This window comes from Gopherus flavomarginatus, chromosome 1 (assembly GCF_025201925.1).
Source record: "Gopherus flavomarginatus isolate rGopFla2 chromosome 1, rGopFla2.mat.asm, whole genome shotgun sequence".
Lineage (NCBI taxonomy): Eukaryota > Metazoa > Chordata > Testudines > Testudinidae > Gopherus > Gopherus flavomarginatus.
In genome coordinates this window covers 344,250,479-344,277,638 of record NC_066617.1, presented here as the reverse complement: position 1 = coordinate 344,277,638, position 27,160 = coordinate 344,250,479, and the positions used below count along the sequence as shown (strand labels likewise).

Below are 27,160 nucleotides of genomic sequence, written 5' to 3'. Positions count from 1 at the left end.
TCAAACAGCCCCGGCCCCCACAAATAAGGAAAATCATTAGCTATGTTGCTTTTCTGGTTTGACAGTAAAAGAGCAACAGCTTTTTCTAAAGCAACAAGACTAGGGTGACCAGATAGCAAGTGTGAAAAATTGGGACAGAGGGTGGGGGGTAATAGGCACCCATGTAAGAAAAAGCCCCAAATATTGGGAATGTCGCTATAAAATCAGGACATCTGGTCACCCTAAACAAGACATTCACAACAATGTAAAACCTTGTCTTCCTAGACATCTGTGCTGAGTTCTGAATCAGATTCACATCTTGACACTGTTTATCACTGTCAGGACTTTATTTCTGACACTGAATGACAAGACCCTGGACCTCCTCTGACCTGGCAACATGCCTAGGCAAAGGAAAAAATGGCTTCATACAGTTTTTGACCTAAAAAGAAGAACTGTTTTCAGGATAAGCAGCAGCTTGTGGCTTAAAAATGAGCAACCGAAAAAGAAAATAATTGCAAGGCAAGACAGTGAATCAAGTTTACAAGAAACATATTGGTCATGAATGATTAAGTGAAAAGATATTCCTCTTCTCTACTGTGCCTCATGATTAATGCAGCATTTAAGGTACACTTAGGAAAGGTCAATATGGATTAAAAAGATCTTACCAGGAGAGTTTTGCCTTAGACTCAGTCTTCCTCAGACTCTACCTATTTCTCAAAGTCCCTTACACACACTCTGCAGTAGGAAGCCCCTGTTTTTCCCAGTATGAAAAAGTGTGAAAGAATGTTATACTGAAAAATAAATAGAATAGAATAGAATAGAATAGAATAGAATATCTGAGTTGGAAGGGACCTCAGGAGATCATCTAGTCCAACCCCCTGCTCAAAGCAGGACCAACTCCAAAGCCCTTTGTGCTACAGAACTCTTGGTACTGTATCTCACACTAAAATCAAGAGGGCAAAACTGAGGGGGAGCCAGGTGATTCCCTGCATGCAATAGGAGCATACAGCTGACATACAGAAGTGTTCTCATACTATGGCGATGAAGGGCTATACAAGAAGATTTGATTATAGACAGACAGCCTCTGCAGCAATTCTGGTCCTCCGCCTTGCACTAAAAACAAGAATACAGAAATGGCGGTGAACTTTTGCACGAGTCATTCTGTTTAGTAATTGATGAAATCTTAGCTTGTGGATGAGTCAGATCAAATACACGAATATACAGTAATTCCTGGGAGATATAAATTCATTTAGTAAAGAGAGTACTCATGTGGCCACAACTTTAGATTGTAACTCTATAGGGCAGGGACTGACATTTATTTTATGTTTGACTAGCACCCGGCACAATGGGGTCCTGACCTGGTTTTCATTTAGCTTCTACTGAAATCTAAATGTTATTAAGAAATAATAATAAATAATAATAATACCCTAATAGTTGTGTTTATAGCTCGGATCCTGCAAACACTGACTGTAGTGGGACTCCTGACATGAGCAGCATTAAATGCACACATTAATGTCTGTGGAAGGGTCTTATACTATAAGCTCTTCAAGACAGGAACCCATTTTGTTACATGCATTTCAGTCTTATCAAGTGTCTAATGAAGTCAATGGGAGATTTAGCATAACATCTAGCATATTTTGGGACATGACAAATAACAATAAAAATGCAACCATCTTAAATTATAGTCGCAACTTTTGAGAGCACTTTGGATAACACTCAATTTTAAAATAATGAAAGTTTTTAGAAAGGCATTTCAATTTTTAAAAATATTCTCTTAGTTTTGGGTCGGACAATGTCCTTGGGTAGAATTAATTATGTGGCTATGGAAAGCAGGCAGGTATTCAGAGACAGTTTTAAACTTCAATGTCTATTAACAGGAAATCCTTTTAAACTGTCATTCTGCTCCTACTCCTTCCGTGGCTGACTCTGCAACACATGCTTAAACACTGCAACACACTATGCTGAGACATTATTGCTGGTCCTTGGTGTTCATCAGTAGATTCAGGTCATGCATCCAAGTGACATTTTTTAAAGGGGAGAAATTTCATTTTTATAGTTTAAAAAGATTTAAATCTCTGAGTCACTGAGATGCCAAAAACATACAACTTCACATGGCCATGTTCAGATTTACTTTTCATTGCAGAATCACACATCAAAGCTTCCCAGCTGTCAGCAGTGCCAACTCTACTTGAGGTTTGAAAGTCAGACTATGTTCTTTCTAGCCTATGCATCACCAGCAGTAATACAAAGCTTCCGCAATCCAAACATAGTTACCAATTCTGTTGATGATGTGAGAGCCAGACTATGATCTAGTCAGTTCTCCCTTAGGCCACGTCCAGACTACCCGCCGTATCGGCGGGTTAAAATCGATTGCTTGGGGATCGATATATCGCGTCTAATCTAGACGAGATATATCAATCCCCGAGCGCGCTTATATCAATTCCGGAACTCCATCAACCCCAATGGAGTTCCGGAATCGACACGGAGAGCCGCGAACATCAATCCCGCGCCATCTGGACGGGTGAGTAATCCGATCTTAGATATTCGACTTCAGCTACGTTATTCACGTAGCTGAAGTTGCGTATCTAAGATCGATTTCCCCCCCCCCAGTGTGGACCAGCCCTTAGATATCGCTGCCCTGCATTGCTAATAGGAGGGGAAAAATAGTAAAGACTTGTTTGTGGCAGTAAAGTAAGTAGATATGACTCTGAGTTAGGGTGACCAGACAGAAAGTGTGAAAAATCAGGATGGGGTTGTGGGGTAATAAGCGCCTGTATAAGAAAAAGCCCCATATATATGGACTGTCCCTATAAAATCGGAACATCTGGTCACCCTACTTTGAGTGCATGCCGGGGCCAGATCAGTTGAGTAAGAATGTGCCTTTTTTATATCTTCACTTTTCTAACTGTCACCATACTTTAATATTAACCTGTGGAACTGTGGCCTTTGCATTAATATTGCAATAGTACTGAGTAGCGTAATTGGGTTATCTTACACTATTTTCTTGCAAAAGCCTTTCTTGTTGGTACACAAATGGAGATTTAGCCTATGTGGTTATTAAGTTAATTTTATTCTCCTTCCCCTTTTATTTCTCCCTGGTTTTCTATTATTTTATTTCTCCCTGCTAGCTCTGCTTCTAGTGAAAGAGCTAATAACTATAACTGCATCCCATGACAATTCCACGATGTGATGACAAAGATCCTTTGCCCAGGGCTGGAATCATATTATATTTCTAGTCATCAACTTCAATATTCCAGTCAACAGTGCACTGAACAGTTACAAACTGCAGAAATTCTCTAATGGGCCAAGTTCATCTCTGGCATTCCCTTTGTGTGTCTAAAACAAAGGTTTAAACAGAGGTAAATATTCTTTGGTATGTGTTTCCTTCTCAAATATTTCTTTGTTACATGTGTTGATAGTTTAAGCTACAGGCTCTGACTTTTGTTTTTCATGGTGAGTGCTCCTCTCTGCCCCTCCATTGCCTCCCATGTGAGCAGAGGTTGGAACCTGAGCGGAAAGAGGCTGAGCGGGGGCAGGGCCTCTGGCTGGAGCACAAGCGGAGCGGGAGATGCGGCCATGGTCTGGGCACCATGACCCACGAAAGATTAATCCGGCCCTGCCAGTGCTGAGCACTGCCTATTTTTTTTCAGTGGGTGCTTGAGCCCTGCAATACCCATGGAGTTTGCACCTATGGTTCAAACTCTACTTTTAAACAACAGCCACACACAGAAGAAAGCCACCAGCTATTAATCCTGTGAGCCGGCTTTTCAAAAGACTTCAACTTCCATTTTACGCTCCAATATATATGGACAGTTGTTCAGAAGACCTCTGCATGTTGGGTGCATGTTGGCTGTTGAGCTTTTTTGAAAATGTAGCCACGAGAATCTCTGAGAGCTGCTGGGCACTGAGCCTCAAAAACCTGATCTGAGGCTCTTCTGAAAATCCAGAAGAATGTAACCGTCCAGGGCCAGATTTTCACACCAGCTCCACACCCACCAGCTCTCATTCAGGCTCCTGCATGAAGCTGGGCAGATTTTTTGAAGTGCCCAGCCAGCAGCTCTTGTTCTCAACAGGAGCTGCTGGGTGCTGAATTCATGGCTATGCAGCCACTTTATTTGGGGGCCTTAATGGCACCTAAGCACTTCTGACAATGTGCCCTCCATTTGTGATAACCTGCCATTTGAAATCACATGCTGTTTGAGTCTGATGTACCCTAACACTTCGTTATTTCACTTTGGCAGTTTAAAGTGGGCTTTAAGTGGGGTTAATGTAACTGGCTCATACTTTAAGGGCCCTTTATGCTGCCACTGCAAAGGGTACCTAGTGTAACTAAGAGCTGGCCCCATCTGTATATTTGGAATTCATGGTGTCAATTGTTATATACTCTGTGGCACCTTTTCACCGCTCCCAAAGTGTAAAAAGGCCTTGGAGTGGATTTAACTGTAATTTATTGCACTTACTTTAAGGTCCCTTTACACTGCCAGTACAGCATAAAAGGGGCTTAGTGTATATGAGAATGTGGTCATTTTGATTCATGACTCGAACTTGTGACAATGAGAACTGCTGGTCACATGGGCAAAGTTCTCAGATCAAGACCAAGTGATGCAAAGTAGACACTCAGACAGTCTCTCTTTTTCTCTGATGAGTGAAAATGCTGCTTCACTGGTGACAAGTAGAATTTTCCCTCTGTTAACGTCACACTCCACTTAGAGTAGTTTTGCTCACGTGTGCATCTTTCATGCAGCTTTGACGTCATTTCTAATGGCTAATAAATCTTTCTTTGAAAATGAAAATTAAAAATGTGCATCATGAATTATAAGGTTACAGCACAGAAGAGTGAAAATTTATCATCTGAACATCTGCAGTATTATTTTCCCCGTAGACAACCCTATGCCACTATTTCTTAACTTTTACATTAGCTGAAGCACCATAACCTTTCCAGAAATACATTATCCCTGGGCTACATTTTGGGTCTGCTCCTGCTCCCACTGCCATCCTCTTCACTGGGAGCAGGACTGGGCCCTCTGTGTTCATATTTGTGAAAATGAAGGATATAGAACAAGCACAATATGAGAAAGATTACAAATGACTCATTGCTGAAGAGCCATAAATTCATATATGACATGGGAATAGGGTTTAAGTTCCTGATTTAAAGGCTTCACTTATGACTCTGACTAGCTCGCCATAAAGTAGCAGAAAAAGTCAAGTTAAGGATAGTGTTATTTATCTTGCTTCTTTAGTCAAACCTCCCAGGTAGGTAAAACACAGTATGTAACTACCAGACCAACAGGGGGCTCAAAGTTTTACCTGTACCGCAGTTTCATATCAAAGTTATTTGCAGTAAAAGGGTTCAGATGCTATCTTAGTTAAAGTCATGTAACACCACTGAATGCATGCCCATTTTTTTTCTCCCAAAAGACTATGTGGTCAAAAGAAATGGGTAGGAGAGTTATGTTTTTATCGCACATGCACATTTTCTCACTCTCCTTTAAACCCCCAAGCAGCTTATCATCTGCAGCCCGATTTCCCAAAACTAGACCCATTGCCTCACGTGTGTTTTGTTCCTTGTTTATATCTTGTTGGAAGTCTAGAAAGAGACTCCGGTGAGGCAGAAATTAAGATTTTAAAAAGTCATTTCCTGTGATCAAAATTCACATCCTTGGGTTGCAGTTAACAAATCTGTCTGTTTTATAAAGCCAGATGAGTGCTAGCAGAATGATAGGATTTGGCCAGACAGAAATTCCCATCATTCTTTAAATCTCTTACACAGAAATTGCTGGTGAACCAGTCTGGGGAGGAAGGAGGGAGGGGAAAGGATGAAATGCAACAATCTACATCAGTTTATTATCCATGGGCAATAAGGGTATATTTGAAAAATACGTTTACACTCAGCAATTACTATGTGTACCTTTCATCTTGACCACAAAACGTTATTAATGAATTTGTGCCATTTGGCTGTGAGAAATATTGTTTTAGCTCTGCAGAATCATCTCCCTGAGGATTTGTGGAAGCATTACCTCAAACATCAAACATGCATATTTTAATGAACAGTATTCGTCTGTGCTCTGCTAAGCTACAGTTCTAGACTTTCAAAATGGCAAAGTTAATGAGTTCTCCCCTCTTCCAATTAAATAAAAATAACTAAAAAACTCCTTTTTGCTGGTGGAGGTTTGAAATGAGCTGTACTTAAAAAAAACCCCAAACACACCTATTCTGTATTTAAAAAAAAGTTATTTTGAATGTGTAGACTAGGATGATGAGTCAGTGAAGTCAATGGAGCTATGCTGATTTACACCAGTTGAGGATCTGGTCAGATCACTGCAGTACACTTAGTAGCCCATTCAAATCTTCCGAAGCCCACAGGCAAAATTCTGCTCTTTGTATACCCGTGCACAAAACTGGAGTAATTCCACTGACTTCAGTGGAGTTACTCTGGATTTGCACAATGGCGTAACAGAGAGCAGAATCTGGCTCCTTTTGAAATGAGTATATGTTTGAAAAAACTGAGTAGTGGTCTGAACTGTACGTTAGGTACAAAGAGATAGGTATAGGCGGCTGTTCTCTCTATAAACTTTTAAACTGATACCACATGTGCCACAAAGAGCAGACTGGCAGGCTGCTCCTCTGTTCCTACTGACATACACTTACACAGATCCACATCATTACTGCTCCCTGCTTTGTCTTCTCACAGTAACTTCCTCCATTCATTCCGAGCTAGGATGTGGTCCCAGGGGAAAGCTTAGGCATCTCACTTTTGGCAAAGGAGCTCATTCCCATGGAAGTAAGCACAGCTTTTACACCACCATTTAACAACATGGCAACATTCTCATACATTAGACTCATTTCCTCACTGCCTTTACTTGAGAAGCAAATGCTGGAGAAAAGCCAGCCTATGCAAAGTGAAGCAAATTCTGAAACTGTTCATCTCCTCTGAGATGATTTACAAAAAACTCAATTCTGTTTTATCCTGTACTGTTAGTTTAGGGTCATTATAAATACATGACTTTGGATTATTTTACATTCAGAACTCCCTCGACAATACAAACAGGCTGACCAAACAGTAAGGATTTCTGAAAAGCAACTTCAATTCATAAGCTCATGTTTTAGACTGAATTTGCATCCATTTTGCCTCAACTGAAATACAAGTGGGTGTAATAATGTGTACAGAATTTTACAACAGCACAGTCATCTGAAGGAACAAGGCGGGGCAAAAAAGGAAACTTTTGAAGCTGATGAAAGATTTTTCTTTGTAGCTGAAAACTAAAATAGATCAAAGAAATAAGAGACAGACCTAAGCTGCAAAATTCAGAGATGGTCTTTGAAAACCTGCTCCCACCAGCTGCAGGCTGTACTGTGGTCTGAAAACCAGATTGGAACACACCAGAGAATTCTATCCAGGACACTTCAGTTGCCCAGCTGTAAACTTCTTCAGCACCTTCCCCCCAAAAGGGAGGTTTGAGACTAGATCCTCAGTGCGCAGTGATGGTTTCTTCAGCCATTCTTTGACATATTTCTGCTGAGCTGGCTCTCTGCTCCTCTTCAAAGAAGCCTTGAAAATAGGTCCCATAGCGTGTTCACCTTCACAAGTCACAACCGGCAAGGATCTTGTCCAAAGTTGGAGGGTCCATGTCCCACAGGTCATCATGGGACAAGGCATTGTCAAACCCAAACAATACAATGGCATTTCTGGATGAAATCTGATTGTGTCTTCTCCTATGCCAGTCTCACTTTGGCTGTTCTCTTTCTCTCTCTGCTTCTGCTGCAGATAAAGAAGTGCAGTGAAGCCTACAGCTGATTTGACTGGTCTTGTCAGCAGAAAAGATAGAAATATACTCAGAGAGCGTTCAAACGACAAGACCACTTCCACATCACCCATAACTCATTCCCACTGTGCTGAACTTATGGCTCTCAGCCACTCACACTACTACATTTTGTTCCATACAAGTTCTTATACCACCCTCATCATGGAGTGTGTAATAGACAAGCTTCTCCTACCTCCGATACACCGTGAAACACCAATGAGGTCTCCACAAGTAAAGTTTAACGGTAATGAGTTTAGGCTCTTGGGGTGCTAGAAGTGTCTGTCACTGTTACAGTGTATTAACAATTTTGTGTGCTTTCTATACATATGGTGTATACAATTAACAAACATATAATTTATTACCCTTTCTCACTGTAGCTGAATGTTTTAAACAGAGGACCTATTCATCACTCTCTAACTAGTCCAAACAAACAGGTCTCCAGTGTTGATTGATGAATATATCGGGTTTCTCTGCTGCTGCTGCCGCTGCTGAATTAATTTTCTGAGTTTACTTTCCACATGGTTTTCTTTTTTTAAGCAGCATTTGGAAAATGTAGGGACTGACTCATTACCACTAAGGCCCCTTTACACCGAAGTGCACCTTATTGTGTAATTCTATTTCCATCCTCTTTAAGGGCCTTTTCTACTGCCAGAACGGTGGGAAAGGGTCTTAGGTTTAATGAGAATCAGGCTCAGAGTCTTTTGCTTACAGTTTTTTGAAAGCAGAGAATAATAAAACAAAAAAATGGAAAAGTTAATACTGCCACAGCTATTTTTGCAGGACACTAGCAATTCATTTCAACTGCCTTATACAAATCAGCAGAAAGTCTTTTTGAATATTATAGGGGAAGCTGGAAGCCACCCCTCTATTTAGGCTGCCTAACACTTTATGTTCTAAAAGATTCTTGCAGCCATTTTCGAGAAGTTCTAACACGTCTATCGTTTGTAGCAAACCTTTGAAATTCAGCAAGGACAGAGCCCTGAAGCTAGAGACAGGCCTTTGACTTCCCCATGAAATTTCATTCAAATTTGGATGGTTGAAAATCATCACTTGCTTTCTGCTGCTAGTGTTCCTCAGGAAAATTCTGGCACCGTGGCAAAATAACAGCGGAACATTAACATTCTGAACAGATGGGCCAAGTTGCAACAGCAGCACATGCTGCACTAGGAACACCTGGAAAATGCCAGATCAGCTGTAGCAATGGGGGAGGAAAAGAAGGGAGCCTTCTTCCCAAATCCAGCACATGACCTTTCCTCTGAGAGCACCACATGGGCAAGAGATCCCCCAGCTCCAGGCTGGGGGGGAGGGGAAGAGAGTCAAGCTGGGTTTGCTACAACCACCTTTCCAGATCCAACACACGGTCTCTGCCGCCCTTTCCTCCTTGGTGGGTACCACATGGGCTGGAGACCCACTACTTCAGTGGGAGAGACAGAGCCAGGCTGAGCTCCCACTGACTACCCCCTAGATCCCACACATTGCCTTAGTAGCCCATCCCCCACCGAAGTAACAGCCTACTCCTGCTACCAGCAAACATAGTTAGCTTTGGAGCTCAAGTGGGCAATCTCTGCACTACGGTGGTAAAAGTTCAGAGTTTGAAACTTGCTGCAGATACATGATGGGGTGGTTGATACAGCTGTACATAAAAAAAACTTGGGCTTTCCTTTTTTAAAATAAATCTAGGAAATTACATACAAAGAACTACGTGAAAAGAATGTTATTAGGTTCCAAGTCACTGATTTGAAAGGGTGCTTGCTTGGCACCTTGGAAAATCAATTCATCTAGTTAGATGCCTTATTGTGGCTTTACGTACCTAACTTTTGGCCACTCAAGTTTGAAAATGTTGACTTTAACTTCTGTCTCAGTTTCTTTATCTGTAAGTTGGTTACTTAGTAACCGGCATCAGAGGTGTGGTGGGATGAATTAGTTAATGGATGTAAAATAATTTGAAGATGCTACATATTTATTTATTTATTATTACTACACAGTATTGGAATTCAGATGCCACAACAAAGGACCATCTTCTCTCCCCCAACTATCTCATTTGTGCATTTTTATTTGTGCACTTTTAGCATGAGGCTGAAATAATGCAAAAACTGGTCATTTACCATCTGGGAACTGATATCCTACAAGTCCAGCTATAGCATTGTTTTGTCACTATAAACGGCTTGCGGGGACAGTAGAAAAGGTGTTAGAAACACAGACACCTGTACAAGAGCCCACGCACACCCAGAGTAATTACTCTGAGAAATGCTGCTCTTTTTCCGTGAGGCCTAGGGATCTTGAAAACTTCATTGTAGTGAGGCTGCAACAGGAAATCAATCACTTGTTCTGCTTTACACACTCTCTTTCTTTCCCTGAGAATACCGTGCTACTTTATTGTTCAGATCCATTGCATCAACTGCGAATTTCAAGCCAGAGTTCTCTAATTAGTAGCCACAGAACTGCGTTTCATTTGGTTTTGTTTTGCATAGTGGCCTCCTCTGCTTGAAAAACAACAATGATGAATAAAACAGTCCATTAGCATTGCATCCCTTTGATCACAGCAGTCCAAACATTTTTAAACTCCTGGGAATCAAATTTAGACGTTCTTATAGAAAATATCCCAGGGCCTTTCATTTCTTTTTTTTTCCACAAATGATTTTTATTAACTATCAATGTGCAAATGCAAGGATTGGAGTATCAGTCTAATGGTTTCTGACTCACTTTGGATTCCACTGGAGGAGGAAAAAAAAAGAAAAAAGAAAAAACCCTCCTGAACAGATTATAACAATAGACAAAACTAATGATAACTAACACAGCCAGGGTCCTTTGTGTCAGCTGTGCTAATGCATGGTACACACACACACACACACACACACACACACACACACACACACACACACCCCCAATCATCCCCTTCTAAGGGCCTGTATTCTGCTCAGTACATGCCCACAAACTTCCCATTAGCCTCCATTATCAAGAGGCACACATGAACACACAGCAAGAGGACAAATCAATGTCTCAGCTCATGAGAGCTTGTGTACTGGCCCGGGGGGGAAGGGGCAGGAACTGGGAAATCTGGAGAAATAAAATGGGCCTGGAGATGTTAAAGTCACAGAATCACCCAGGAACACGCCTAGTTTTCTTGAGCTGAGACTCTTCCCCAGAGCTGAGTGAGCAATTTGGACATGGATGTCCAAATCCCATGATGTGGCTTTAAAAGTCACAGCCTGGACATTTTAAGATTCATTTTTACATCTCTACAAATCCAGGGACAAATTCCTTAAGTGAATATTTCCAAGTTATTAGTCCATAACAAGTGAATACATCTCATCAAAGATTAAACGCACTATACATTACTTTGTTTTACAAAATAATTTGCTGAATGCATGTGGCTATTAAAAACAGCTACGAAGAGCCCAGCCCAAAGCCTGCTGAGAGAACGGAAAGACTCCCATTGATTCCAGTGTACTCTGGATCAAGCCCTACTGCTTGTGAAACGTACCGATCTGAACAGCATTTTTAGGATGAAGCCAGAACCCAGCTGTCTTTAGCTCAAGAGTAAATTTCCATGTTTGCTAAGGAGGATTTAGTTTGTGGACTGCAAATAATCCACAAGTTATTTACCTACTTTAAAAATAAAATTCACCCTTGAAAACTATCAGAAGGCTACTGCGTTCTAAAACCAAGGGAAGGGATATGGAAGGGTCTCCTACATCTGAGCCCAAAGGAGATGACTTCTTTCTCGAGGTGCCGGACTACATGGTGGGCCAACACCACTTAAATGTTCAGCTACACAGGAGTGGAGGGATCAGACCTTGAAGGGGTGAGGGTGGGAAAGACTTTGAGGCGAGAGGAAGGGGCAATGAGTGAAAAATGGGATGGAGGAATTCAGTGAGATAATCCAGGGAGGTAAGAGCAAAGAAGAGAGGGCAGAGTGTGGCAGGGAAATCATTTAGCTGCAAGACTGAGGTTTTCAAAAGAGTCATTGAATTTTGGGTTGCTAACTCCCTCAGGCGCTTTTTGAAAATCCCAGCCTAAGTCAAGAAGGGATAATAAATGTAGCTATGAAATTAACAAGAATAGATTAGTGAAACAGGTGAGCTAGCTAAATGATACAAACCACTAATTAAACAGACAATCAGCAGGGCAGGGCAGGTTAATTAACTGGCCAGAGCATCAGCTATGCTAGGAAATGAGACAGGCAGATGGTTTTGGACTGGCTCAGTTTGTGTTTTGGTTTGGTCAGTGTGGCACATAAATGGTTAATGCACGCCTAAAACACTACATTAAAAGGAACATAATTGGGTCTGTTGCTGTAATAATGTAAATTATTCATTAGTCTGGATCAGTTCCCTGCCATGGAAATATCCCACAGGTAGCACTGGTCAAAATAGGGATAAATGTTTTGCAAAAGTTTCCAGGGAAAAAGTAGTCCATTTTTTTGCTGGGAATTTTTGAAATTCCAATTATTTTGACCAGCTCTGCCCACAGGAAAGGAGGGGATGGAAAATTCCAGAAGGATGAAGGCCCCTTACGATCGTTACTGGAGAAAGGATTGGTTTATGTCTCCCCATAAAATGCTCCCCCACCCCGCCACTCCCAGCCCATGGCATTCTCAAAAGCCAAAGGGAACCAATCCAAACCCATCTGCTCGTCTTTTCCCTGGTCTAGCGGTGCTTGACACTTTATATACACATAGGAAGAGACAGCCTTTGCCTTGAAGAACTTACAAGCAAGCCAGACAAAGGGTGGGAGAAAGGAAGTATTATTACCCCCCTTTACAGATGGGGAATGGAGGCACAGAGACAGTAATGGCCTCATTCAAAGCCTACTGAAGTCAATGGGCAACTTTCCATCCTGGGAAAAAGACAGCAAAGCCATTCCAGAACTTATGGATCCCACAGGAGGCCAGGATCTTCCATGTGAAGGCCCAGTTCTGAGAAGGGGAAGATCAATATAGCAGGGATGCTCTTAGCAAGTAATCCTGACAAGAGCATCCGGGCTGCTATTACAATTTTGCTCTCCCAGAGGAACGAAACTCTCACTAACATGAAAAGATGAGATGTGCTGGTCCCACATGCACCATATTTGTATTTTTCCATAAAAGGTTAAGTCTATCAGGTTCGGCACTTTCCTTTGTGGTGCCCTGGCGTATTGCACTGTGCCAGATGTGTGCAACTCTAAAGAAAAATAAAAGTGAGTGCCCAGCAGATACCCTGGAAGCAGTTAAATTAGCACCCAGCAGGGACAAATTTGCAGCTTCAGGAGCAAGGTTAAAGTTAATGTGTTTTCATTCCTGGAGCATATTTGCAAGTGTATGACAGTAAAGATATAATTCTTAGGGCAAACTGGGAGGGAACAGATGTGTTCGGACTAAGTATGAGGAGCCAGAACCAACTCACACCATCTGCTATGAATTTGAATCTTTACAGTTCTAAACAGTTCTGTTAATTACTATATCTTTGCATGGTTCCAGTAGAGACCAGGAAGACTGCATGAAAGAGGCTGTTTTTTATTATTGACATTCTAGCTGAAAGCAGAAAACACTGAAATTCTCCCAAGAAAGCCTGTTTTTCGCTAGGTTTACAGTTTAGAGAAGTTCAGATGAGTTTAGATAAGCACTGGATAAACTCGGTTGTTCTTTGAACCTCAACGAAAGCATTAACCCTTTAGTCATTCACCCTATACTTACAGCCCAATTGTGGCCCAGCTTGTGTATAAGAATGGCCATACTGGGTCAGATCAATGGCCCAGTTAGCCTAGTATCCTGTCTTCCAACAGTGACCAGTGCCAGGTGCTTAGAGGGAATGAACAGAACAGGGCAGTAGTGTGAAGAAATAAGGGGGTGCAAGGTTCCACATTACTCCTTTGTGCTGGCTCCTCATACTGCAGGTGGTAGCACAGAAGAGGATGGAGGCTCTGTGTTTCTCTCCACCCCTGTGCAGGCAGATGGGAGGGGGTGGGAACTGGGTGGAGCCACAGCTCCATTGGTCACTATAGATGTGCCAGCACACGGGGTGGGGAAGGGTGGCAGCACCATGAGGCAGATTGTAACTTGCAGAGGAACAATCTGACACACGTTCTGTTCAGTAGGAAGCACAGCAACACACTGCCCCTTCCTTGGGGCTCAAAGCAAATGCACAACTGAGGTCTTAATTGGGACCTCCTATTACCTATTCTCATCCAATCAATCTGACATTGTGTGTGTCCTACAGGCTGCAGCCCAGAGGCAGTGTAACCCAATAGATAAGGGACCTGGAGTCACCTTGGCTCTAATTCTTGGTTCTTCCACTGACTCACTCACTGATCTGGATAAATCAGTTAGCCGCTCGCCACCTCACTCTGCCTGCTTGTACAATGGTGATAATGATCCTCACTCACCCAGCGTTCATAGATCTCCCAATTATGGAAGGGCTAAATATTGCTAGTATAATGCTTTACAAAGTTAGGTTGGGATTTTCTATGGAAACTAAAGGAGTGAGGCACCCAAATCCTACTGAATTTCAGTTGGGGCATAGCTTCAAACTCTACCCTCATAAACAAACAAAAAATAAGCAACACACTGCATGAGTTTTAAGTAACCCCAGACCACTGCTGGAATAAACATTATACATAAGCCTCTTCAAATATGAAGTCCTCAGGGAACTAACTGTCTAAGGATATGGCTGCACTGTCATTAAAAAGCCGTGACTGGCCGGTGCCAGCTGATTCAGGCTCATGTTGTGTGGGCTAAGGGCTGTTTAATTGCAGTGTAGACTCATAGAGTTTAAGGTCAGAAGGAACCATTGTGATCATCTAGTCTGACCTCCTGCACACTGCAGGCCAGAGAACCTCACCAACCCACTCCTATAAAAGACCCATAACCTCTGCGAGAGGGTCCTAGAGCTTGGGCTGCAGCCAGAGCCCGAATGCCTTTACCACAGTCAAACAGCCCATTAGCCTGGGCCCCTTAGCCCGAGTCAGCTGACACGGGCCAGCTGCAGGTTTTTAATTGCAGTGTAGACATATTTCACATTTTTCAGCCAATTTGGACACTGAAATGGAGAGTGTAGGACTTGTGACATTCTCTGTAAACATTCTCTGTAAACCAATGAGTGTCCATGTAATCGATGCTGACCGCTGGTATACATTCAAATTATTATTCAGATCAGATCATTTAACCCTTGTATGAAGAAATGCAACCAAAATGGAGCTAGCACCTAGGCTGAGAGGATTTTTGGTAGTAAGCAGTAAAGAAGGGTGCACTACTCTCCTCCTCAAGCAGGGTTCAGCTTCTCTGACTGCAGATCCAGAAGCTACAGAGCCCTTTCCACTTTTAATCTAAATCCAGATTAATCCCTAGTCTGCAGCCTAAATTCCATCTATGCTGCATGGCCGCGCAGTGCCCATTAAGCCCCATGCAGGGGCTCAGGCCTGCAGCGGGGAGAGATGTCTCTCCCCCAACACGGACCAGCTCATGGCAGGGGGAGAGGTGCCCCTCCCCGCAGCCCCAACCCAGCCTTGGCACGAACCTGCCACGGTTGGGGGGAGAGGCACGTCTCCCCCACCCAGCCCAGGTGCTGCGGTGGGGAAAGAGAGCTGGAGGGAGTCCTCTCTCCCCGCCACAGCCCCCAGGAAGTCTGCACCCCAAACCCCTCTTTCCCAGCCCCACTCCAGAGCCCGAGTTCTAACAGTCAGCATGTTACAATAAGCACTCTTCACTAAAGAAGTGGCGTGTCCATGGATAAGAAGAGTAAAAGCCAGATTCTGCCGTTTATACCAGTGTAAATGTAAACCATTTCCACCAAAACCAAAATGCGTTCCTGTGGATTTACACTGGGATAACTGAGAGCAGAAACTGTCCCAAAGTCTCTCTAGACCCATAGGCTTAGTTGAGCCACTCATATCACTGTAAAACATATACAAATATAAACAAGCTCCTGATTCATGCTAATGAAATATCAAGAACAGCAATTTTGTGACCATTTTCCTCACGGCTTAGCATAAGGGTTCAAGGAGAATTCGGCTGAGATCTAGGCTCACAGACTGGGCCAGGAGAGGTGTGGCTCTCAGCCTCGAGCACTTCTGAACTGTTCAGGGTTCTCTTACGGTATGGTACAAAGCTCTGTCAGCGAGGCAGAAGAGCACATCAGCCCAGCTGGTCAAGGACCTGGTACAGGGAAGAGGTCTAGGGAATGACCAGACTTGGGCAAGTGAGGGCTAACTCCCCCCAAAACAGTGACTAACCACATCAAATTTCCAGGGTTTTGGAAAGAAGAAATACACTGCTAGCCTGCCATGCTGGTGGAGTAATGTCCTCCCCACAATTTCCAGAATGAGCCCATCCCTAGAAGGGATTATGAAAAAGATGATTTATTATGTAAGTGCTGACAATGCACTCAGCTCTGTATAAAATGACACTGTCCCTGGGTGTAATTTCAGAAGATGCACAGGGAGAGTCAGAGATTTAAAAATAAGGACAACTGGTTGCCCATATGAAGTAGTGGGTGAAGCTCTCATGACTCCCACTTAAATTGACCCCAAGATCTGGGAGTCACTGACTAAATACAGTTATCAGGACATAATGGCACATCCCTAAAGCTGCATGAATTGCTGTGGCTTTGTTCCACCGAGGGTTTGGTGAATTTATTCTGGTTTCTGTTCACCTGAGTTCTTTCCCCTCTCATAGTGCATACAAATGAAAAAAAGAGAATCTAAGCTGAAACCTCTGAGTATAACGTGCTTTTGGATCAAAACTATAAGAGGAAGGATGGTCCAGGGGGTGGTCTAGGACTTGAGAGACCTGGGTTTAGTTCCTGGCACTGCCACAGATTTTCTATGTGAACTTGAGCAAATCACTTAGCCTCTCTGTGCTTCAGTTCACCATCTGTAACATAGGAATAATAGTACTGCACAGATGTGTTAAAGATTGTGAGGCACTTAGATGTTAGAGTGATGGCGGCCATATAAGTACATAAGAACCAGAGGTGGTCAAACAATATTTGTTTGGTGAACCTGGGCACATATTCTGTTCAATTTTGTTTTAATTATTTGATTAATCTTATTCAATAAGTCACACAGCTGATCAAAAGCTTTCAAAAATACGTGCTGAATTTATTCAACTCTAGTCAAAATGACATTTTTGGAGTAACTCCAATAAAGCTAATGAGGATTCTAACTCTACAGATCTTGTAAAGGAAAAGGATCATGTCTTGTAGACTCCACTCCCTTCCTTCCATGAGCTTCACCTTCTGCCTTGTGAGCCTTTCCACTCCTTTCCGCCCCAAACCCGAAGTCTGACCCCAAGACCATCCTTCAGTGACTGGTCCATCTTCTCTGAACACTAAGTGAAAACTTGACTTCAAATTTCTCCCCAAACTCAGTCATCCAGGCTTTCCCCAAACCCAATCCAAGTTCATTAAAAGGGTTGCAAACTTCATTGAGCATGGGCTGAACTTTGGCTTATAATGAAACCTGAAAGCAAGAGAGTTTGGAATTTTATTACAAGAGAGTTTTGCTATGACTAGACGCTTACCGGTAGAGAGTGGGAAAGGCGAGTCCCCACAACACAGACAGAGAATAAAACACATGAGCAAACAAAACCCCAATTCAATGCAGCCTCTTTCAGAAAACCAAGACTATTTCATTCCCACGGCTTGTCCCTAGAGGCTAAAAAGCATCTAAATTATCAAATCCCTCTGAAAATCTCCAGTATAACACAAAGTGACTGAGACAGGCAGAGAAATTATAAGCCTGGCACTCCATTTAGCGAGCTTTAAAGCCATAAAGTCATGTCCAAATGCTTTCTGGGGACTTCAAACCAGGAAATTATCTAAAGCATGTGAATTGATAGCTGACAGCTGCATAGTGCCATTCGATGGTGGAGTTACAGCAGCTCTCTGTGAACTGTGAACTCATGCTTCCATGCTACAAATCCATCTCTCAGCCACAGTATTGAAGGGCCATATTCCACACTCTGCTTTACACTTTGTACAGTATCTAGTATAATAAAGCACTGATTTCTCATTGAGGAATTAGCAGGGCAGTTGCCTAGGGCGCCAAGATTTGGGGGCACCAAAAAGCGATGCCCCCAATTTTTTTTTCAGCGTTCCTCCACCCAGCGTGCGGTCGCTGCTCCACTTCTACCGCCTCCCAGGCTTGCAGTACCAATCAGCTGTATGGCGCCGCAAGCCTGGGAAGAGAATTAGAGCGGGGGCAGGGTGCTCAAGGAGGAGGTGGAGCAGAGGTAAGCTGGGGTGGGGAAGTGCCGCACGGCTCTGGAGGGGGGGTAGCTGCCACTGGTGGGTGCCTCAGGGCGGGGAGGGGGGCAGGGAGCTGCCGCAGGGTTGGGGGCGGCGCAAGGTGGAAGTTTTGCCTAGGGCACGAAACTTCCTTGCACTGGCCCTGGGAATTAGGCAGATGAAATAATAAAGTCAATGATTAACCATTAGTAATTAATAATTTACTGTTCTTATTAAGGAGTGGAAAGCCTCACAAGGCAGGAGGTGAAGCTCATGGAAGGAAGGGAGTGGAGTCTACAAGACATGATCCTTTCCCTTTACAAGATCTGTAGAGTTAGCTTTGTTGGAGTTACTCCAAAAATGAATTTAGTCCCATATTTCCCCCAAAGTTCTTACAGCCTGTGTACTTCCATGCCATGCCCATCCATATAGCTCAAGACTCTTTCCCCTACTCAGATGAGGATGCTTTGGCAGTTTCAATTTTAACATGTTTTAATAAAAACAAAAAACAAAAAAACCCTCTCTTCTTATGAAAATGTCAATAACTTCATATGAAAAGTAAATTATAACTTTAGTTTTCATTAAAAGTCCAATTTGGAGATACCTGAAGCCTCTCACACAACCTATAAAAAAGACCTTTCTGTCTCAGTTTCTGCATAGGCTGTCTCTGGCTGGATGATCATTTTCTGTGGAATATTTGATGATAATCAGAAAAAGCTTTTGTTTTTTAGGAGAGCTTGGAAAATGAGATTTTTTTGCTTTGTAGGAACATCTTACGTGAATTTTTTTGGAATGCCATATCTCAAACCTGACTTTGAACAGACACTCCACACTGTGCTTTATATACATTGTATGTCTTTCCTGAGGTTTATTACCTTTCAGTGATTTTATGAAAGGTTGTGGGACTGGTTTGGTGGGAACACCAGACAATTCAGAAAAAACAAGGTGGAGTCCTTGTGGCACCTTAGAGACTAATAAATGTCTCAAGGACAAGAACTCCTTGTTGTTTTTGCTGATACAGACTAACAGGGCTACCACTCTGAAACCTGACAATTCAGAGAGATTTTAACAGGGTTTATAAGCTTCTTGAGAGCTCTTGAAGCATTTATCGGGTCCAAAGCAAAACCTTTCAGAATCAGCAAACTCCACCACCTAAATCCCTAGCATTCAAGAAGCTGAAAAGCTTAACATCTCCTGTTGCACATCCTTCAGACTTTGTAATATCTGGAGCTCAAATAGCCAGTTGAAGGTGCTTACATATTCTGCCAGCTCAGTTTAAGGAGTCTGTTGGCTTTGGCAGCTAAAACGTGATGTACAAAGAAGTTTAGCAGGTGAACAGCATGACAATTACAAATACCGCAGGCCAACCGTGGATCAACAATCTCTCTCTGTAAACATACCCTATATACTCATTCATTAGCCTGCTCGTTTATAAGCTGACCCCCCAAAAATGGACAGGTAAAAATAGCAAAAACTGTATGACCCTTTCATAAGCCAACCCTATATTTCAGGGGTTGGAAAACTTTGGCTCTCGGCTCATCAGAGTAAGCTACTGGCTGGTTGGGGCGTTTTGTTTACTTGAAGCATCTGCAGGCATGGAGCACCCACTTCTCGCATCTCCCATTGGCTGGGAATGGCGAACTGTGGCCACAGGGAGCTGAGGGGCTCCATGCCTGCAGACACTCTAGGTAAACAAAATGACAATGTATTAGATATTCAATTCAATGATTCCATAGAGTTTAAAATAATCAAATTTTGGTGTAGACCCATTTATAAGCCAACCCTCGCTCTTTGATGCATCATTTTTTACCAAAAATATTCGGCTTATGAACGAGTATATATGGCAGCTCCTGCTTCTAAAGAATTTCACCACTGTGTAGTGACTGATACAGAGCTTTGGAGTGATCGCTGTGGGGCTAAAAGAGGATGAGTTATCAGTTCAGAGTAGGGTGACCAGAAAGCAACTGTGAAAAATCGGGACAGGGGTGGAGGGTAATAGGCTTCAATATAAGAAAAACCCTCAAATATTGGGACTGTCCCTATAAAATCGGGACATCTGGTCACCCTACTTCAGATTGTAGATGTTCCAGAGTTCTTGCTACAAAACTCTCACAACCTATGCTTACCTTTCCAAGCTTTACGCAACAGCACTGCTATGGGTCAGACTGCCCCATTGTGCTCACAAAGCTGTGCGAGATGATCATGAAAACTCCCTTGCAGAAACTCCTATTAAGCATTCCTTACAATGAGAAGTGATTGGGGCTCTGAAAAAGTTCACATGGAGAAAGCCTCCCATGCCAACTGATCCTGTGAATGCACAGAGAAGAGATCCCAGATCTGCATAAGGAAGAGACATTTTGCATATAGAGTTCATGCCTCCATATTGCTTGGCTGGCTCCCCGCCGTCAGGCAGTATTGCTCCAGTAGGAGCAGTGCTTCCATATCCATAACCCTGAAGCTTGCTCAGCAGCATCTGGGCAAGGGACACAGTAGGAAGCTAACACTGCTTCAAGCAAGTTACTGTTAGTGTTTTAATTTGCATCCAGAATGTTGTCTTGCGTATTTTGCAAAAAATATTCATGTTTATAAGAGTCCTGCCTGTCTTGTCTACGCTGACAGATTGCTGGAGGAGCACCATCATGGCTGCCTAACGAGCCTGTCCAAATCCATCTGACTGCCAGTCTGTTAAGAGAGTGGGGAAACACTCCTGTAAAGACCATTAGAATACAATGGCTAACTAACAGAGATACAGCCAAGGAGTAACAGATCCCCTGCAACACAGAATCATGAAAAGGTTGGGCTAGAAGAGACCTCAAGAGGTCATCTAGTCCAGCCCCCAGCACTGAGGCAGGACCGGGTAAACTTAGATCATCCCAGACAAGTGTTTGTCTAACCCGTTCTTAAAACCTCCAATGATGGGAGTTCCACAACCTCCTGTGAAAATCTATTAGTGCTTAACTATCCTTATAGTTAAAAAAAATTTCCCCCAATATCTAACAAATATTTCTTGCCCCAGATTAACCCAATTACTTTCAGTCCTACCTTCAATAAACATGGAGAACAATTTATCATCCACTTCTATATAGATTCACAGATTCTAGGACTGGAAGGGACCTCGAGAGGTCATCAAGTCCAGTCCCCTGCCCTCATGGCAGAACCAAATACCGTCTAGACAATCCCTGATAGACATTTATATAACCTACTCTTAAATATCTCCAGAGATGGAGATTCCACAACCTCCCTATGCTGTAACAGCCCATAACAGTCTTCAAATATGTTATAAGGCCCCCCCACCCTCTCCCCTATCCCCAAGTTTTTTTCCTCAGGACTAATTCAGGTTTTCTAAACCTTCTAACATTTTTGTTGCTCTCCGCTGGACTCTCTCCAATCTGTCCACCTCTTTCCTACAGTATCATGCCAAAACATGGACACAGTACTCCAGGTGAGGCCTCACCAGTGCTGAGTACAGCAAGACAGTTATATCCCCTGTCTTACACAGGACAATCCTGTTAATATATCCCAGAATATTAGCTGTTTTTGCAACTGCATCACATTCTTGGCTCATATTAAAATTATGATCCACTTTAGCCCCCAGATACTTTTCAGCAGTACTACCACGTAGCCATGTATTCCCCGTTTTGTAGTTGTGCATTTCTAATTCGAGTTATGCATTTGATTTTTCCTTTCTAAGTGTACTACTTTATATTTGTCTTTATTGAATTTCATCTTGTGGAATCAGAGCAATTCTCCAATTTGTCCAGGTTGTTTTGAATTCTAATCTTGTCCTTCAATATGCTAGCAACGCCTCCCAATTTGGTGTCATCCGCAAATTTTATAAGCCTGCTCTCCAGTTTATTATGCAAGTCATTAATGAAAATGTTGAAAAGTACTGGACCCTTGACCGACCCCTGTGGCACTCCACTTATATAAGTCCTTCCAATTTGACAGCAAACCACTGATAACTACTCTGAATATAATATTTCAACCAGTTGTGCACCCCCCTTTGTCGGAATTTCATCTAGACCATATTTTCTTAGTTTTCTTATGAGAATGTCATGTGGGACTGTCAAAAGACTTACTAAAATCAAGATACATTATGTTTTCTGCTTCCCTCCATCCACTATGCCAGTAACCCTGTCAAAGAAGGAAGTTAAGTTGGTTTGGCATGATCTGTTCTTGACAAATCAATCCATGGTGGCTATTGCTTATTATTTTATTACTTATTACACTATCAGCATAATATAGTCAAAGCTGATTCCCACAGCTGCTCCCGCGCCAGCTTCTTCAAACCAAAAATAAAAAGAAATCCTTTCTGCCTGAAATTTCTCATATGCTGTCTCCTACAAGGAGATGAGATTTTGGGGCAGTTTATGATTTATTGACCAAATTGTTTCGGAAGTTGAAAATGAGTTTTCAGTTGTACAAGTCTTCTAATTTATTTTTATAGATTTCTACTTTTTGTACTACCAGATTTCATCTCAAAACAAGCTGGCCTAGATGTTCCAGTTTTGTTTGACCCATTTATATCGGTGCTTTCAATTACTATTTGGAAAGTTTTGTTTTTCCATTTTCAATCATTAGTTATAGGATTTTTTCCCCAGCTATAAGAAATTCACAGGTTACTTAGCAGACTTTATACATTTGAAATATTGCTAACCCCAAGAATTCAAATCATAAGTCAGCCCCCCCAAAATCATGACATTAGCTTAAAATCATGAGATTAAAAAACCTCCAATAACATTCTTTTAAAATTTGCTTTCTGGTTTCTGAGCCTTTAGGTTACATTTGGGTCACATTTTCAAGCTTTACTCTACAACCATGAAAGATAGAAATGTACTTTTTTTTTAAAACAAAAGCTGAGATTCTCCTCTAATCACATGACTCCAGGAGCTTGAGCTTTAGGAAAAGAAGCAGCTATCACTAGATTCATGATTAAAAAATTGCAAGAGTTTGCAACACCGCCTTTATCTGTAGGTAATTGTATAGTGCTCCTCACTAAGCATCTAAGCTCCTCATGTGCCTCAGTGAATTTTATTCTCACACCACACCGTGAGGCAAGCATTTACTCAGAGGCGGCTCTAGGTATTTTGCCGCCCCAAGCACAGCACTCAGGCTGCCTTTGGCAGCTTGCCTGCAGGAGGTCCCCAGTCCCACGGATTCGGCAGCACGTCTGTGGGAGGTCCGCCGAAGCAGCAGGACCAGCGGATCCTCCGCAGGCATGCCGCCTAAGGCAACTTGCCTGCCGCCCTTGTGGCGACCGGCAGAGTGCCCCCCATGGCTTGCCGCCCCAGGCACGCGCTTGGCATGCTGGTGCCTGGAGCTGCCCCTGTATTTATTATTCCCATTTCCCAGATGAAGAAGTGAAGCACAGAGACACTGAGTCTCTGGTGTCTTCTAACTTGTACAGCTATTTATGCAATGGTAGTCACTTTGCACAAATATAAATGACTATACAAGGGCACTGGAGAATCAAGCCTTGTGAGATTAAGGCCAAAATTATCAAAAAGAAGCCTGTAATTCTGAGTGTCTCAGTTTTTAGTGCCCACCCTGAGTTATCTACTTCCTGCTATTTTCTTGTCCTTGCTCATTTCTACCACATATAGTTACATTATAAGCCTACAGAGCCTACATGAAAGAGATTTTTTTTAACCGATGCCATACATACACACAGTCCATTCATACACACAGTTATGAGCCTTTCAGTCCATACATACACACAGTTATGAGCCTTTACATGGTTAGAATTTATTTTTCCATTCTATTATAAACAAATTTTCCAAGAAAATTAATACTTAAAATGGTGCTAGGCAAACCCAGAAATAACATGTGAGCAATTTTAGATTTTCCTTTACAAACAGACAAAACAATTCCCAGACAAAAGTTTGTCAAGTTAGAGTCAATAGATGTCTAAGAATATTGTTATTTCCTAATCTCTGTCCTCCAGAAAAAACAATGACATAGAATTGACATTGCAAAGATATTGCCTTAGAAAAGGCACAAAAAAAAATGTTGTGGTTCAAAGTACCCTAAATGTTATAAGCATGAAAGTTGAACATCCCATCACCAGCTCTTGTGCAAAGGATCTCCATTATGTGTGAGTGGCCTTTGCATTTCATTACAAATTTCTTTAGCCCAGTCTCACTAGGAACCACGACAGAGTCTATTGCACAGAAAAGGACTGTTTTACTACTGTTTGGCTACGTCCAGACTACCCGCCGTATCGGCAGGTTAAAATCGATTGCTCGGGGATCGATATATCGCGTCTCATCTAGACGCGATATATCGATCCCCGAGCGCGCTTATATCGATTCCGGAACTCCATCAACCCCAACGGAGTTGCGGAATCGACAGGGAGAGCCGCGAACATCGATCCCGCGCGGTGAGGACGGGTGAGTAATCCGATCTTAGATATTCGACTTCAGCTACGTTATTCACGTAGCTGAAGTTGCGTATCTAAGATCGATTTCCCCCCGTAGTGTGGACCAGCCCTTTAGGAGGAACACATCTTACCTGTCTGTGCTGTTGAGAGACGGGATACTGCAGTCCTGAGATTTGTTGGCTTTGCTGCATTTTCTGAAGTATCATCTTCTGCTGCAATGCTAAGGATACGTTTGGTGGCCTTTGAAGAGGCTGGTTTTGGAGAGGTTGAGTAGGTTGCTGCTGTTGCTGTTGCACTGCAACAGGGCTCTGTAGCTGCTGAGGATAGTGCAGAATAGAAGGCTTGCTTTGGGATCCCAAAACTGAAGGCATCTGCTGGTTAGTTTGCTCTGAGTTAAAATGACACAAAGGTTTTGTGTTGCCATGATGCTGCTCTAGTGGTGATTGAGTGTTGTTTATAAAGTTTCTGTTGAGATCCTGAGGCTTTGGTTGCATTACGATGTCAATGGGGCTGCTCTGGGTTGTGGCGTTTGGTTTATAGATATAGTTATTCATCGTTTTGGACTGATTCGCATTGACAGGTACCCCAGGCATGGCTGAACTTTGGGGGCTAAACTGCTGCTGACGAAAGGAAGGGCTGGGAATTTTCTCTTGTACGAATTGTCCTGGGGAAGGGCCTGATGGGGACAAGGTGGGCCAGCTGGATGGCTGGTTTTGCTGCTGCTGCTGCTGAATCAAGGCATGCTGTTGTCGGTTGGCTGCTATTTGTTTTAGCTGCTGGGCGTGAGATACTTCTTGCCAGTTAGTCAATGATCGATTTGAGACAGAAGAGACCTGCGAGGACTGTGCTTGACTCTGAGGCACCGAAGGGATTGGTGAAGAGGCGGACATGGCAGCGTTGGACATAGTGAAGGCTGGTCCTGTAGAAGAAGGCCTCATTTGAGGGGAGCCTACAGGTGCCTGATTCAAGCCTGGCGAATATTCACTCTTTATCACTATTTTCTCCATCTGCAGAGAAGATCTAGCAGCGCCTCTCTGGTTTTGCTGCCCAAGATCAATGTTAAACGGCTCATCTTGTTTTATGGTGGCATTTATCATATTTTCTAGTTCAAGGTCACTCATTGGTGGCACCGATATGTTAGTCAGTTCATTAAACAGCTCCTGAAGCTCTGGGTCCATCATCTGTTCCCCTGTATCTTCCCCATATCTGTTAGGGAAAATGTTTTCATGGGACATCTGATCATCCAGGTGTTTGCTGCAAGATATGGTTTCTCCTGGTTCTTTCTTGACCTCTTTCAAAGGCATATTAAATATATGCCCACTAGAGTGGGTACTGTTTGTTAGGTTGCTGGTCTTTCTTTGTGATCCTTGCCCCACAGACAAGGTTCCTGACATTGACTGGCTTTGGCAATTGTTAACATGTCCACCTTGTCCCATAGAAAGATTATCACCCACTCGTATCCTCTTAATATCAAGGAAAGAGTTATCTGAAATACCATTGGGTCTCTTGTTGTTAACAGGTGACAGATTTACCACCAACTTCCTCTTCAAGGAGCCCTGGAGCTGAAAGAAGTGGGGAAAAAATAAATTATTAATTGATATTCAAGATCCAGTCCAGAGTCAAATCAAAAGCAGGGAGATACTAATTTGATGCTCATAACATGAGATCTTGAAAAATTAATTAACAAATGTTGTGCAATACAGTAGGATACTCTGGAAATTAGCAGAAATTTGTGATACTAAAATTAATGGAATTGGAATAGATTTCATAAATTTTAAGACTAGCAGAGCTCCTTATGATAATCTAATCCGACCTCCTATGTCACACTGGGCACAGAATTTCACCCAGTGATTCCAGCATCTGCTCCATAAGATTGTTCTGACTGGCTGGTAGAGAATCTATGGACTCTCTGAGAGATGTTTTCAAAGGCAAAATGAATAATTAGCCATCCAGCTCCCACTGTCCCCAGATATTCAAATATGTCTGAAATAATACTACTAGGAGAATTTTACCTTGTTCACATACTGAATTTAAGGCAGTGAAGTTATGCCAATTTCAGCTAAAGATCTGGCCCATGAGATACCTTCTACTACAGTACTATTTTTTGCAACTGTGCACGTTAATTTATTAGTGCAGAATTAGGCCCTGGACATTTGTGTTGTGAAATATCTGCTATAAAATTAAATACAGGTTATGCAACATGCCCCAGCTAACACTGATCTGAGACCCACAACTGTTCATCTCCTTGCTTTTGAACATTTACGTATATATTTTTATACACTCACAAACAGTGTGGGTCAGATATTGAAAAATATACACATACAATTGCACACCTACTGTATGCTCAACTACCAAAATTGGGCATGCTTTATCATGTATTTGGGTGTGCAAATTCCCATCTTGCACATATACAAATCAGGTGCATTATTCTGCACACTTTTACAGTATATAAAAGCAACTAGGCAATTGCATGTTTGAAATACAGGACAACGTATGCATCCTCTAGTACCTGTAAGCAGAATTTCAGAAACACTTTATAACTGATTGTATGCATTCACATTAATGTCAATGCTCTTGTTGAGTCCTTTGTTCTTTACACAACCAATGTACTATGAAGGAACGTCCCCAGCACAGTAGGCTTGAAACAACTGTATTTATTAAATATACACAATATCCAAGTTTAGCTACATATGCTCTGGCTAGCTTCTGCAGTACAGAACACAGTCATTGCTACTAGAACACTTACAAACTATTTAAAGAAGTACTATACTGGTGGTGGTGGTGCCGGAGGGGAGGGG

General features: G+C 42.5%; 1 protein-coding gene across 1 annotated transcript in view; it reads right to left on the bottom strand.

Moving 5' to 3' along the window:
• MAML2 (mastermind like transcriptional coactivator 2) overlaps positions 1 to 27,160 on the bottom strand; it is a 278,614-nt gene that overhangs the window by 60,023 nt on the left and 191,431 nt on the right. Inside the window, exon 2 of the mRNA XM_050940453.1 lies at positions 24,494 to 25,924. Coding sequence (XP_050796410.1) covers positions 24,494 to 25,924 — 1,431 coding nt within the window. The remainder of the gene's footprint in view (positions 1 to 24,493; positions 25,925 to 27,160) is intronic.